The sequence below is a fragment of the Paralichthys olivaceus genome, chromosome 6 (genome assembly GCF_024713975.1).
Source record: "Paralichthys olivaceus isolate ysfri-2021 chromosome 6, ASM2471397v2, whole genome shotgun sequence".
Classification (NCBI taxonomy): domain Eukaryota; kingdom Metazoa; phylum Chordata; class Actinopteri; order Pleuronectiformes; family Paralichthyidae; genus Paralichthys; species Paralichthys olivaceus.
The window spans coordinates 22,945,236-22,958,895 of record NC_091098.1 but is presented as its reverse complement, the minus strand read 5'-3'; the positions used below and the strand labels follow the sequence as shown (position 1 = coordinate 22,958,895).

At 45.5% G+C, this 13,660-nt stretch overlaps 1 protein-coding gene across 5 annotated transcripts in view; it reads left to right on the top strand.

Annotated features, from left to right (window-relative positions):
• iqsec2b (IQ motif and Sec7 domain ArfGEF 2b) overlaps nt 1-13,437 on the top strand; it is a 28,100-nt gene extending 14,663 nt beyond the window's left edge. For 3 of the 5 annotated variants that reach the window (XM_069527301.1, XM_069527300.1, XM_069527302.1), the window contains 13 exons: nt 4,246-4,546; nt 4,700-5,017; nt 5,548-6,602; nt 6,701-6,862; nt 6,967-7,089; nt 7,208-7,374; nt 7,672-7,811; nt 7,912-8,037; nt 8,144-8,243; nt 8,330-8,491; nt 9,086-9,274; nt 9,494-9,543; nt 9,836-13,437. In XM_069527301.1, coding sequence (XP_069383402.1) covers nt 4,246-4,546; nt 4,700-5,017; nt 5,548-6,602; nt 6,701-6,862; nt 6,967-7,089; nt 7,208-7,374; nt 7,672-7,811; nt 7,912-8,037; nt 8,144-8,243; nt 8,330-8,491; nt 9,086-9,274; nt 9,494-9,543; nt 9,836-11,029 — 4,087 coding nt within the window. In that variant the 3' untranslated portion in view covers nt 11,030-13,437. Of the gene's footprint in view, nt 1-3,427; nt 4,130-4,245; nt 4,547-4,699; nt 5,018-5,547; nt 6,603-6,700; nt 6,863-6,966; nt 7,090-7,207; nt 7,375-7,671; nt 7,812-7,911; nt 8,038-8,143; nt 8,244-8,329; nt 8,492-9,085; nt 9,275-9,493; nt 9,544-9,835 lie in introns of those variants that run through there. The other 2 variants (XM_020096077.2, XM_069527303.1) reach the window with 2 other exon arrangements.
• Nucleotides 13,438-13,660: the final 223 nt, after the last annotated feature.

The window sequence follows — 13,660 nt, the reverse complement described above, 5'->3', positions numbered from 1 at the left end:
TATAACATGTTTTCATGATTTGTTTATTAGAGAAAATTTATTCTGTATGAAACTGACAGTTGAATGGTGATGAAAGGAGGAAAGAACTGTCATGGGTGTCAAAATGACAATGCACACAGCCTATAGAGAATCACTTCTTACCTCCTAAGTACATTAGTTAAAAATACTAACTGCTGCGAAAGTTTGTCGTGTTAGTTTGAATGTCCTTTAGGAGGATTTGTCCGCTTTAGCGTGATTTTAGATTTGGGTCAAATCTCCGAAGAGGCCAAATCAGCCATATAGCTTTACCCGGAGTCAGTTGGAAAAAAAACCATCCAATTTATGCAGTTTCACACTGAGAACTGTCTCAAAAAGTAGTTGCAGCTGATGTCAAATACAAACCATCACTTTGCTGAGGAATGAGGAAGGAGAAGTAATTATTTTAAAGGAAAGTTGATCCAACTGACAAAACTTTATCTCTTCAATCTTTTCTGCTTCATTGTCAGAGATGAAATGTCAGAGATGAGATCATCTGATAAGTGTGTGCTTGCAAAACGCTGCCGAATTTCCAGCTGCATCACTCTGTCACTCTTCAAACGCTGCGGTTATGCAAGACTTCTAAATGTTATCTCACTACTTAAGATAAAATCGCATCTTCTGCTGACGAATCCACCGAGTCTGGGTGTGCTGGAAAGTCCAAGAAGTGAACAGTGTGTGTGTGTGTGTGTGTGTGATTGGTGGCTCACAGCTTGAGACAGTGAAGTGGCTCTCGAAGTGTTGGCGGCTGAGGAATCTGACCCATGAATGATTCTGATTGTCTCCTTTCAGTTTGGCCCTTTGAAAGAGTGGGATCACGTGTGACAAATCACACACTGTTCCGGTAGTAGAGAACATTTCGAAGTTTGTGTTTCAATCTTTTTTCCCATGACATGACGGTAAATATCAGATCACGCTTCACCAAAGCAATGTTGCTGAAGGCCTCTCGGCCCCCTTTATTATTCATAGTTCACATTTGAGTCACAGGGGTTCTGTGTGTTTGATAATAAGCTTTGGAACAAAATTGACACGAATGTTAGAGATGGAATGAGAACGGTGGACGATAACTCCACTGAGTCATCGCTCAGGTGGAAACGAGTAAACAGACAGATCGATGCAATTATTGGCATCTCCATGGCAGGCAGCCGAGAGGTTAATCCCCCAGTCTCCACATCCTGCTGCGGGTTCGATTGACACAGTCAGACCTACTGCTGCTCTTTCATACTTGCACACACACACAAACACACACAGCACATCAATATTGTATGAGCAGGGGGGGGGGGTGCAGGAGTCTGGGTTAGTTGACATTGTAATTTACTGCACACACGCCCATTTGAGTTTCTCTTGCAGTTTCTCTGTGTGTCCTCAATTCCTTTACCTCCATCAGTGATCACTTTTCTGTTTATTACATTCCAACCATCTGCTCCAGCTCCAATTAAATGGCTGCAGGTAGTGAAACTCTGGCGTCTTTTTTTACGAGGCGGCCTCCAGAGTGAGCCAGTCTCTGGCTCTGTAACCAGAATACAGGGTTTCCTACATAAATAATGAGGTGCAGATGTCAGCTGCGATATGGCCGCACTCATGTTTTATACAACAAACTTTTTGTTTTTTACTTGATATCGTCCTCACCTTGTTTCACCACTTCATCACTGCCTGGCTGTGGCAACGGACAAAACCAAACGAAAGTCTCGTTTGCGTCCTTGTACGTGTTTGTGTTGCAGGAAACAAATAAATCAATGCTGAACAGAAGTCATTTATATTTCACAAAACCTGGAGAGTGTTAATGGGCTTCTCTCATTGTGAAAATCTTTCTCAAGGTGATCAGAAGAAATCACTGCGATGACTATATTAATTATATAACAGGGGTGGATCCAGGGGTGGAGCCAGGGGGGCCTAAGGTGCCCCTGCCCTGTCAGTACTTTTTCCTTTTTAATAAACCAGTGACTTACTAACAACACTAACAATGAATAGGATAATTCATTATGAAGCTTTTTTGAAGTACACAATGTGCGTGAACAAGGATCACTTCTCAAAATATATTCAATGATGTGTTTGACGTATTTCCGTCTGTATGAGATGTGACAGCTGCAGGACGATGTAGAGATAAAGGCAGTTATATATTTCTTCACAACAAATTAATTTAAAAAAAAAAAACAGGCTTGTGGCTCCCTCATGCTGTGTTGCATGTATTTTGGGTTTCTGTGACTCAGTTGAATGAAAATACCATCTGTGCCTGCTGATGTGAATGACAGAACGTTGGGGCTGTGTCGCTGCCTGCAGCATCTACCTGTTGGCACTGCGCTGCAGCACCCCTGTGGATAGTTTCCATTCCTTAAAAGGAGCCGTTTCAAGCAGCTCTGAAGTAGAATATTCTTTTCACACCATTAAATTAAAACAATAATTAAAGAGTAAGATGGTTAATTCAGGCCTCTGCTGTTAAAACAAACTATGCTTTAGACTACACAGTATTTGTGTGGCTGCTTCCGCGTGAATACATTTTGTTTTTTAACTGTTTTCACAAGTATTATGCATTCTGTCATTCACAACCTGTGGAGCATCTTCAACACCCACCTCAATGGTGATAACAGTCAATACATCGTCATGGCAACTACGCTTCTCATCCTAACAACTGCCTCACCGCCCACAGAGGTCCCACAGCAACCGTCACCAAGCAACCCCCTCCCTCTTCTCAGTTTCTCTATTTAAGGAGCAGAGGAGGAGGAATGATAAATGATACTGCACAGGGAAAAAAAATTAGGGAGAGATGTTGAGAGTTGTGCAAAATGACTTGTTGCTTGTAATTGATTTTGCTTTGAAAGGAAACAAATCACAACTTGTTAATGTTGTGATGGATTTCTTGCGAATACTTAAAATATCAATATGTGGGTTTGCTGTTGAATATTTAAAACCTAGCTCAGCTGTGGTGATGTGCACTCTCCTGTAGGTGTCAGAGTTGTGTAATTGTATCTCTGGGCTTATGCAACATAATGGAAGTTATCCTCAGTGTTATTGTTGGACTCAACAATCATTTAGCCAGGTCATGTGTTGCTGGGCACAGGATGTCCTGCCGAAAGACGCTGTATTGTATATCTTCCTCTCAGGGAAGTGACTGTGGTGTTTGTATTGCAGTTGTATTATATGCAAGATAAAAACTGTAAGCAATTAAAATTCCTACAAGATATTTCCATGTTCCCTTAGAAGGCTTTTCCTGAATTATTTTGAACGACAAAAGTCCAACACAGGAAACTTCTGGTGGAACAGTGACAACTCATGGAGGGAGGGGAGCGGATATTCTTTTTATGTCATCTATGCAGAATCAAACGCCCCCTCACATCCCTGACCCTGGCTCCCTCCTCTCTGCCTTATTATGGGACAGAACACAGCTGACAGAAGGGGGTGTGGCTAACACAAGCAGGAAATACAGGCGGAGCATGTGACTATAAAGTTATTCTCCCACACACTCACTGACTTTTTGTTTCGGCTGGATTTTGTGGGTCACAACAGGATTTCTGCGTGGACTTCCCTGAATCTGGATATGTTCTGTGACTATTGCTTCGCTGACTGCAGTTAGGATCGCTCCAGTTTGTATCCAGACAAACCACACTGGTTGCAAATCTTGTGTCTGCTCTGTTTTTGTCTGCCTCTGTGACAGCCTGAGTGAAAGTGACTCTGGGAGGAGATGTTAAATGCATGTGTCATGTCTCATGGTATTTAATAGCAAGCTGTTCTACACCTGCTGCTGACAGAAACAACCTGGTTTTTCCAGTCAGTATGCTGTTGCTGGTATGTGGCAGTGGAGGTTTGTGTTTTGGTGACTGATGATTCCTCAAAATGTGCTGTCACTGCTGCATTTCTTGGAGGAGGAGGGAATAAGCAGTAAAAGACACAGAGGCATAAACAAGACAAGGCTTGGCTGAACGTAGTAGCACATTAACTCATCCTCTGAACTCATTAAAGGAAGGAGATAAAGAGCAGAGGCCTCTCTGTTGGATCACCTTTAGTATACACAGGGAATGTTGTCAGGATTTGACACTGCCTTGATTTACCAGTGATACAAGTTCATCATGAGTTCCACTAAGAGATGGTTAGTCCCACGTCGCTCTAGAGTCTACATGTAAGTCCTTATGTCCAAACCTGCTCTCTCATTTATTCACTAGTTTGCGCTTAACGCTCAAGTTTGGTGTAACTTTTGGGCACTGACCCATTCTAATGCCTTCTACTCTTTCTCAGTGTGGAAGGGGAGTCCCAGTGTCCGGAGACGGGCACCCACAAAGACAGCTCTTTCGGCCAGACACCCTACCTGCGTGGCTCAGAGCGCTACAGTGACAGCGGCGGAGGCAGCAGCGTACCCCCTGGAACCCGGGGCCCTTCGTGCGTGGCCACCTCCAGCTCAGCCAGCTTGGCCTGGGCGCTACGGACACGCCACCAACCTGCAAGTCTGGCCCTCCGCAAGCAAGAGGAGGAGGAGAACAAGAGATGCAAGGCCCTATCAGACAGTTATGAACTCTCAACAGATCTGCAGGATAAGAAGGTATCCATGCTCTGTTGGTCTGAGGATAAATGTCCCAAATGTTTGTGTTTCCTAGAAGCCATGAGCACCAAACACCATGTAGAGAGTGAATATACAGACAGTGCATATTTGATGTGAGTTCATCCTTGGTCTCTTCTCCTCACCCTCTGCCAGGTGGAGATGCTGGAGAGAAAGTACGGTGGCTCCTTCGTAAGTCGCCGAGCAGCAAGGACCATTCAGACGGCCTTCAGACAGTATCGCATGAACAAGAACTTTGAGCGCCTCAGAAGCTCCGCGTCAGAGAGCCGCATGACCCGTCGCATCATCCTCTCCAACATGAGACTGCAGTATTCGTTTGATGAGCGGCAGCCTCAGCAGCAGGCCCAGACACAGACCAACTTCACCCACAGCGTGGCCATCGGGCCTCCTCATTCCCCCGACACAGACCGCACAGGGGAATACACCAACTTAGAGGACTCCTTCTCCAAACAGGTAACACTGTGAGGGCACCTCTGTTCTTTGTTGTGTGTTGTAAAAAACAAGCTTAAGTTCATTTAGTTACAATGAATATCTTAAAGTTATTCATATAGAAAAACAGACACAGAAGAAACTAGAATAGCACTTAGTAGAGCGCACACCTCCACCAAGTCCCCTTAAATTCAGTCAAGCAGCACTACATTGGACACAATCTCCTAAATATGCCTGATAGTATTTATCTAGATCCATTCATTATTCTCTGCTGGAAAATCTGTAAAAGTGTCAACGAAAGCCCTATTCTGGGATCTGCACCAAATGTTATTGGATTCTCTCTTGACCTATATCACATCCTTTCACCAAGTTTCATGGTAATCCCTCCATTTATTTGTGTACACTGTTGTTAACCAACAAACAAAAAAACATACATATAACATATAACCAGTGTACTGAAGTTTTCTTTCTGACTGGAGGCTCTGAAATAGGAAGGAACGGGATGTGTGTATTCAGTCCTGCTAAGTTCGGTTCCGCTTTGTCTTTTCTTCTAGGTCAAGTCCTTAGCTGACTCGATAGACGACGCCCTTACCTGCCGCGCGGGTCGCGATGACTCCCAGGAGGGCAGCAGGGAGGGAGGAGGTATAAGCGAGGACTTTGGCGAGTGTGTGTGGAGCAGTAGCAGCAATCCATCCTCCCAGAGAGGTCTGGGAGAAAGAGCCAGGGGAGCTGGAGGAGGACTCAGTATGCACGGAGACAGCACGGCCACTTCGTACAGTGATGTCACCTTATACATGGATGATGGGATGCCGTCGTCACCCCTGTCCCTCGACCGGGCACCCAGCAGCACAGACACAGAGTACTGGGGCCCCGGTGGTGGTGTTGGAGGGCGTGAGGACAGCAGGGACACAGAGGGAGGGGGTAGCAGTAACAGCCGGCGTAGCACCCCATGCACAGAGTGCAGGGACTATCGTCTGAGGGGCGCACATCTGCCTCTCCTCACTATTGAGCCGCCCAGCGACAGCTCAGTGGACATGAGTGACCGTTCAGACCGAGGCTCTCTGAGCAGACAGCTGGTCTTCGAGCAGGAGCCTGGTGTGGGAGCTGGCTCCCCTCAGGGAACCCTCAAACACTCCCCCAACACCGGCGCCCGCCAGGCCTCCACTGCAGCTGCCCAGGGTCAGACACGGGCTCCCAGCAGACCCATACCAACACATATCCCTCACCAGGTGACCCCCCACCACCACCATCACCACCATCCTATCCACCACCATCAGTACTCAGACACACCTTCATCCTCCTCCTCGCCGCAGCAGCCGCCCACCACCCCACTCTCCTCCTCCTCCTCTACAGCTCTGCCCCCTGGAGGCCTGGAGCAGCCATGCTGCTCAGACGGAGACAATGACTCACTCAACTCCACCACCAACTCCAACGAGACGGTCAACTGCAGCTCAGGCTCCTCATCTCAGGACAGCCTGCGGGAGCCTTTACCTCCTCTGGGCAAGCAGACGTACCAGAGAGAGAGCCGCCACAGCTGGGACTCTCCGCCCTTCAACAGCGATGTGGTGCAGAGGCGCCAGTACCGCATAGGCCTCAACCTCTTCAACAAGTAAGATGTGGCACTGAACAGCAAAAGAACCCACGAGTAGATGTTTCGATCGGATTGCAGTCAAACTAATGAAACTGTTTTTTGTGTTGCCTTGATAGGAAGCCAGAGAAAGGGATACAGTACCTGATTGAAAGAGGGTTTGTCTCTGACACTCCAGTGGGGATTGCTCGCTTTATCCTAGAAAGGAAGGGCCTGAGCAGGCAGATGATAGGAGAGTTTCTGGGGAACCGGCAGAAACAATTTAACAAAGATGTTTTAGAGTGAGTATGAGAATTTAGTCCAAACTCAGATTGAGGATGCTTGATTGTCGACAGGGGGTGGAGTAGGGGAGGTGTGACTGTGACCTCTGCTGTGTGTTTTTCAGCTGTGTGGTGGATGAGATGGACTTCTCAGGTATGGACCTGGATGACGCTCTAAGGAAATTCCAGGCTCAGATTAAAGTTCAGGGTGAAGCCCAGAAAGTGGAGAGGCTCATTGAGGCTTTCAGGTTGGTCTGTGTTGAACACGATGGATTTACTCTAGAGAAGCCGAAGATTATTTCTGTCACTATGGCTGACGTATGAAAAATGTCATGTTTGAACTTGTCCTTTCTGTCTCATATGCAGTCAGAGATATTGTGTGTGTAATCCCACCCTGGTTCGGCAGTTCCAGAACCCGGACACCATCTTCATCTTGGCCTTTGCCATAATTCTCCTCAACACAGACATGTATAGTCCCAACGTCAAAGCTGAGAGGAAGATGAAACTGGAGGATTTCATCAAGAATTTGAGAGGTGCTCACACACGTGACACTTAAGATTATGAAACACTTAAAGTTCCTTTTTAATATTTATATTAACATTTTAATATTCCGTTTTTACGTAATGTGGTTTTTGAGTAACACTCTAAATGAGGTTCAACAGTCAATATGTTTTTGATGGATTTATATGCATTTAGACACCAAGTGTAATTTTTGTGTTTTTACCAGCTTTATCTTGTATGAAATTTCTAAATATCACTACATTTTTTTCCCCATTAGATAAACTGAATAACTTCTTTTGATGATTTCCTTTTCCCCGTCTCCACCCAAGGCGTTGACAATGGTCAGGATATACCCAGGGACCTGCTGGTTGGGATCTACCAGCGGATACAGAAATGGGAGCTACGGACCAATGATGACCATGTGTCCCAAGTGCAGGCGGTGGAGAGAGTCATCGTGGGCAAGAAGCCTGTGAGTGTCCCCAACCCCTGACATGACCTCTATTAGTGTTTGTTGTGACAACAGAATGTGGAGGTATAACCTGCATTGAAATAACTCTTTGTCCATGTAGGTGCTGTCCCTTCCCCATCGCAGGCTGGTGTGTTGCTGCCAGCTCTACGAGGTGCCTGACCCGAACAGACCTCAGAGGACGGGAGTGCACCAGCGAGAGGTCTTCCTCTTCAATGACCTTCTGGTGGTAAGACTCACATCCATCACTTTTAAGACATGGCAGATCCTGACATAACTCATGTATTTCAGCTAAAAGCCTCTGTATGAAATATGCAATCTCTCTTGTGCAACAGGTGACCAAAATCTTCCAGAAGAAGAAAACCTCAGTGACTTATAGTTTCAGACAATCGTTCCCTTTGGTTGAGATGCAAGTGCACATGTTCCAGAACTCGTGTAAGAAGCCATTTGTCCTTTTGCACATTTCAACTATTTCAACTAGGTGGTTAAGGCTTATATTTCTCTCCGTTTGCGTCTCTTAGACTACCCTCATGGGATCCGCCTGACCACAGCAGTCCTGGGAGGGGAGAGGAAAGTTCTTATCGTCTTCATGGCACCCAGTCAGCAAGATCGCACCCGCTTTGTGAGCGACCTCAGGGAGAGCGTTGCTGAAGTGCAGGAGATGGAGAAATACAGAGTCGAGTGTAAGTACCCCATCTACTGATGATTACTGTGAACTGCACTTTGTAGAAGGCATCATACATCTGCCAAGGAGGTTACGTTTGTCACCCTTGTCCATTGGTTTATTTGATGGTTTGTTTGTCAGCAGGATTACGCAAAAACTGCTCAGCATATTTTCATGAAACAAAGGGACGAATCCAAAAAATTCCAATGTGAGATTTACCAATTTCCGAGGGAATAATTGATGGATTTTGATGAGAAACAATCAAGCATATTTATGGGATTGGTGTCTTTGAGTGTGTGAAATTTGGTGCAGATTAATTAGGGAGTATGTCAGTTTTTAGTGCATTTTATGTTTATTCTATTTTGAGCTATTTGAATTCTTTGTATCTGTTTTATTGCTACTTTGCTCTATGCTGCTGTATCAATATATTATCTATCTATTTATTCAGTTTAAGAGGATTGTCAGGTGTGTGCTCACCTGAGTGCCATCTCAGTTGTGTTTTTGAGAAAAATTAAAGTTGGTCAAGTGTTTCTTGTTGTCAGATTATGCTCTTCTGCGTGCTGTGTCTCCCTCCCATTTGAAATTCCCCTGTGCCCTCTGCGTTTAATCACAGCGGAGTTGGAGAAGCAGAAAGGTGTGATGCGACCCAGTTTGCTGACAGGAGGTGTGGTTGGAGGAGGTGTTGGAGTTAAGAGCGATGTTGTGAACGGCACCCTGGGAAGGACGAGTTTCGATGACAGCGTGGGTGAGGGTCTGAAACGCACAGCGCTCAGCTCATCTCTCAGGGACTTATCGGAGACAGGTGAGACAACTGAGCCTCGGAGACAGGGGAAATTCCATTTCCTTCCTGTCAGCTGGGTTGAATTGGGTATCAGAGCTCTGTTTCTATTGCTACATCCTGTTCCTCTTTCTGGCTGACATTCAGACACAGCATATGCAGATCTTATCTTTTGAAATAAATGTGAACAAATATTTCAACCTTCCGCTCTTTGCTGACATGATTCTTCCTGGTCGGGTGCAGGGAAACGTGGTCGCAGGAACAGTGTTGGTTCTCTGGACAGTACCATGGAAGTAAGTCTAGATGGAGACTTTAGTAGACCTACATTTCCCCTCACTCGTGCTTTATCTTCCTGATCACGCTCAGTGTGTGTACAGTGTGCATAGAGATGGTGTGTATACGTGTACATGCATGTGCGTGTGTCCATCTGTCCCGGACCTGACACCCTTTGCATGGCTGTGAGCGTTCACATCTTCCCAAGCATGTCTCTCCTCTCCTGAAATATTTCCTGTGTATGATGATGTTAGTAGGAATAGGAGCTTTATTTGAGTCCTCCAAAGAATGATGATGACTTTATCCTCCCAGGGCTCCATCATTAGCAGCCCACAGCCTCACCAGCGCTATCAAGTGCCAGGTGTCGTTCCTGGCTGCTACGGAACAGAAGACTTCCGGCCTCACCGCCCCATCCTGAGCCCCGGAACGGGGGTGGGGGGTGGGCCGGGGCAGCAACATACCACTGCTGGGACAGGAGTTGGGGGAGTCTCCAGCAGTGCAGAGAGAGCAGGAGCGGGGAGCGTCCCTGGGGGGAGCAGCAGCAGCAGCAGCAACAACAACAGCAGCTCCTTCCTGGGCTCTCTTTTCGGCAGCAAACGCGCCAAACCACCAGGGCCCCTTATTCCACCGGGGCCACCTTACCCCGCACCTGTCCCCCCACTGACTACGGGAGGGCCCCCTCCTCACTCCCCTTCATCTCTGTGCCAGTTGGAGGGGGGGCCTTCCAAGATCCAGGCGCTGCACGCACAATACTGTCACGTGGGCACCGTGCAGCCCCCGCCACCCTACTACCATCACCATCGCTACCACATCCAAACTGTCAACCCTCCTTTGCAAGGTGTGGCCCCTCATACTATACACAGAGGCCCACTACCCTGTCGTCCACCCCTTGGCCCATTGCACGTCCCGCACCCGCAGCTGGCCCATCTCTCCCAGCTTTCCCAGCATGGGCTGCCGGGTCGTTACGCCAACATGGTGGTGGGATGTCCCCCCCCCCTTTCTCCTCTCTCCCAGCATTCCCAGAACCCGCAGTTTACCCTTTACCACGCGCAGCCCACACACTCTGTCAGAGGGGTCGGCGTCCCTGGCACCAAACCTCCACTAATGTTGTCTCACTCCCACCCGCACCCCCACGCACACTCCCAAACCCACCCCGGACACGTACATACACCACACCCAGCCAGCCACTCCACCCATCAAACACACTTCATATTCGGCACTCTGCCCCACAACCTGCCGTCCGCCTCCGTCAATGCGCATCACGCAGCGTCCGTCGCCCCGTATCTGCCCCAGTACCCTCCTCTCTCTTCCATCCCCCCTCCCCCACCGCACTCCCCTTTACCCCCCCCTTCGTCCCCCCTTACCCCTCTTACACCTCTCTCCCCTCACCCCCCCCAGCACCCCGGGCAGCCTCAGCAGGGGCAACAGGTACAGGGGGCTGGAGCGACAGGTACAGGGGGCAGCTCCAAATCCAAGCCTATCAACCGGATAAGTACCGTGGTGTGAGCAGGATGTGGGGCCCCAGGCGTCAGAGGTCAGATGATAGAGTGGTGGAGGTGGGCAGAACGAGGGCGAGAACCAAGTCTGCCAGGACAGAAAGCAACAGCAGCAGCGCTAGTGACAAGCGGAAACGCAGTTTGCTTCGTCTCTGTTACTTTCACCTCCGTTTCCCACATATGTAGGTGGAGATAAAAAGCACAGCCAGAGATAGATAACACGTGCACACATCCTTGAAACCTGAACACATAAAAACACACACACACACACATACATGCACAGCAACAAGAACAACCCCCCCAACATTTCCACACAAAAGTCCAAAAAGTCTATAGCCATATAATCTAAAATGGAACTACATCTATATCTATTTAGATTGTCTGAAATCTAGTTGAGTGTGTATGAGACTATTTACATATACAGTATCGAGATGTGATGATGTGACACTGGAAACACAGAGACCATATATATATATACACACAGTATATATACATATATATATATATATATATCCAGCTGCTTACATGGGGATGTAAATAAAGACTAAACCACCAAATGCATTCCGATGGAGTTTGGCATTAAAATAGCAGAGAGTTGCAAAAAAATGTCCCTTGACTTTGCAATAATTTCCTTGGTTTCATGATGTCTCTGTCCATTTTGCAGTTTCTGCTTTGCTGACAAGCATCTTTTTTTCTAAACAAGACCTCAGATATGTTGCTTTGTCTTAAACTTTAAAACCAGTGCACGGTTTCCTGACAGTCTTTTGCTTAAATGGTCTCTTACATGTCAACAGGAGCCCCCTGGCTTTATAATGCATTCCTCGTGGGGTATATGGGAATTATCGATACAATCAATAATATATTTTAAATGTTTCTGAAGCTTCTTGCTGTTTTATTGATATTATACCTGCTATGAGTGATGAATATTGTCTAATAATTGTTTTTATCAGTGATAAATTATATCAGCAGATGTTTGTACATGGTTATGGAGAGTATATGCACATATAAATCCCCTTGGTTTGTCACAATGACGAGAGGGTGTTCTATTATGTGAAGTGTGATTTATTTCCATCGTACTATGGTTTCCATTGAATTCATCTTTTTAATAATTAGTATTATTGATTGTTGAAAATAATTAATGAGGTTCAACTGAGTTTGGACACCGACAATATTCCTTCTTTTCTGTTCTGTGAGCAAACAGGAGCAAAAGTTCTCCAAAAGTATGATTACCAAAACTTGAACTTTCAGAATGGATCTGAGTTTGTGTTTCTTTTTTTCATTTTGATGAGGCTCCCAGTACAGGAAAAAAAATTTGATTGTGGGAATAAGACCTGGATTTCGTAAAATGCCATCCTCTCGTAATTATACAGGGCAACTGTGCTCACTTATCTGCAGTCATCAGATTTAGTCATTGTGTGTTTTTCTATGTTTTGAAGAAGCACGCTTTTACATGAGGTTTTGTGGTTTTGCACACGTGATGTCTTAAGTCAGAAATGGCCTTCTTCTAATCCTCCCTCTTCTGCCACCTTCAGAAAACTCTTATTATATTTCCTGATGCTTCGGCATCCTGCTGAGGGCTCCTCGCTTAAAAAAAGTAGAACTTGAGTCAAGAATGTAACATAGCCTGCAGGTATATACTGTATTTTCCTTTCTTTTTCTGTGGGCTTCGTAAAAGTGTTGTCCCTTTTGCTACTGCAATTTTTGAAGTTGAAATGAAGCACTGGTGTGGTTTACCTCCTGTGCCATTTATCATCAAGAGAACTCTACATATAACCTGATTCAGGAGAGGAGGATGAATCAGTGTGGACAAAGTTAAGAAAATCTACGGAGCAAGCAACTGAAGTTGATGAAGATATTTAAGAAGATCCAAATCCTCATGAGAAGGATTTTTACAGAGATGTGAAGAGAGTCATGAATGTCAGATGAATATTTTATAGGTATGTGTTGGCTAGCATTTTCTTTTTATTGTGTCCATTTTGACTCTTCTTGCATGAATATATCTGCACTTATTGAATAGATTGTACTGTATAAACCTGAATGTACATAATATACTATACATAGGCTTCTCATCATAACTATGGGATGATCTACTCCCTGTCTGCATTCAGGTGCGTGCATGTAAGTGCCACTAAGTATGTACATATAAAAGAGGGACAGGGACAGAAGACGCTGACCAAAAGGAAATACTGACTTCTTTTCATTTTCTTATTATTTCAGACTGAAGGTGAGAGAATGAGTTACTATGATATAAATTATTAAAGCCCAAAAAAGATTTTATGTCAGTGCACTTATTGATATTATTTTAAACAAATGATTTCAATTTTTTCCTTTGTGTTTGCATAATGTGTACTGAAAGAATAGAGAATTGAGATGTGAATATTTATTGCTTCTGATAAATTAAAGTGTCCTTGCAGTGAAGTTGACTCTGTGTGTGGTTTTCATGTGATAAACTAAAGTCCGCTTCCACCTTTGCATTACAACAAGGATCAAGGTCCACATTGGAAAAACCTCAGATGCACATAAGAGATGGACAATAAACACAATATAGTACAATTAATAATAATATCAAAATGTAAAAACACAAACATTTACAGAAAGTTTATTGCAAACAAGTTACACAGGCATGAGGAGCTCAATGTTC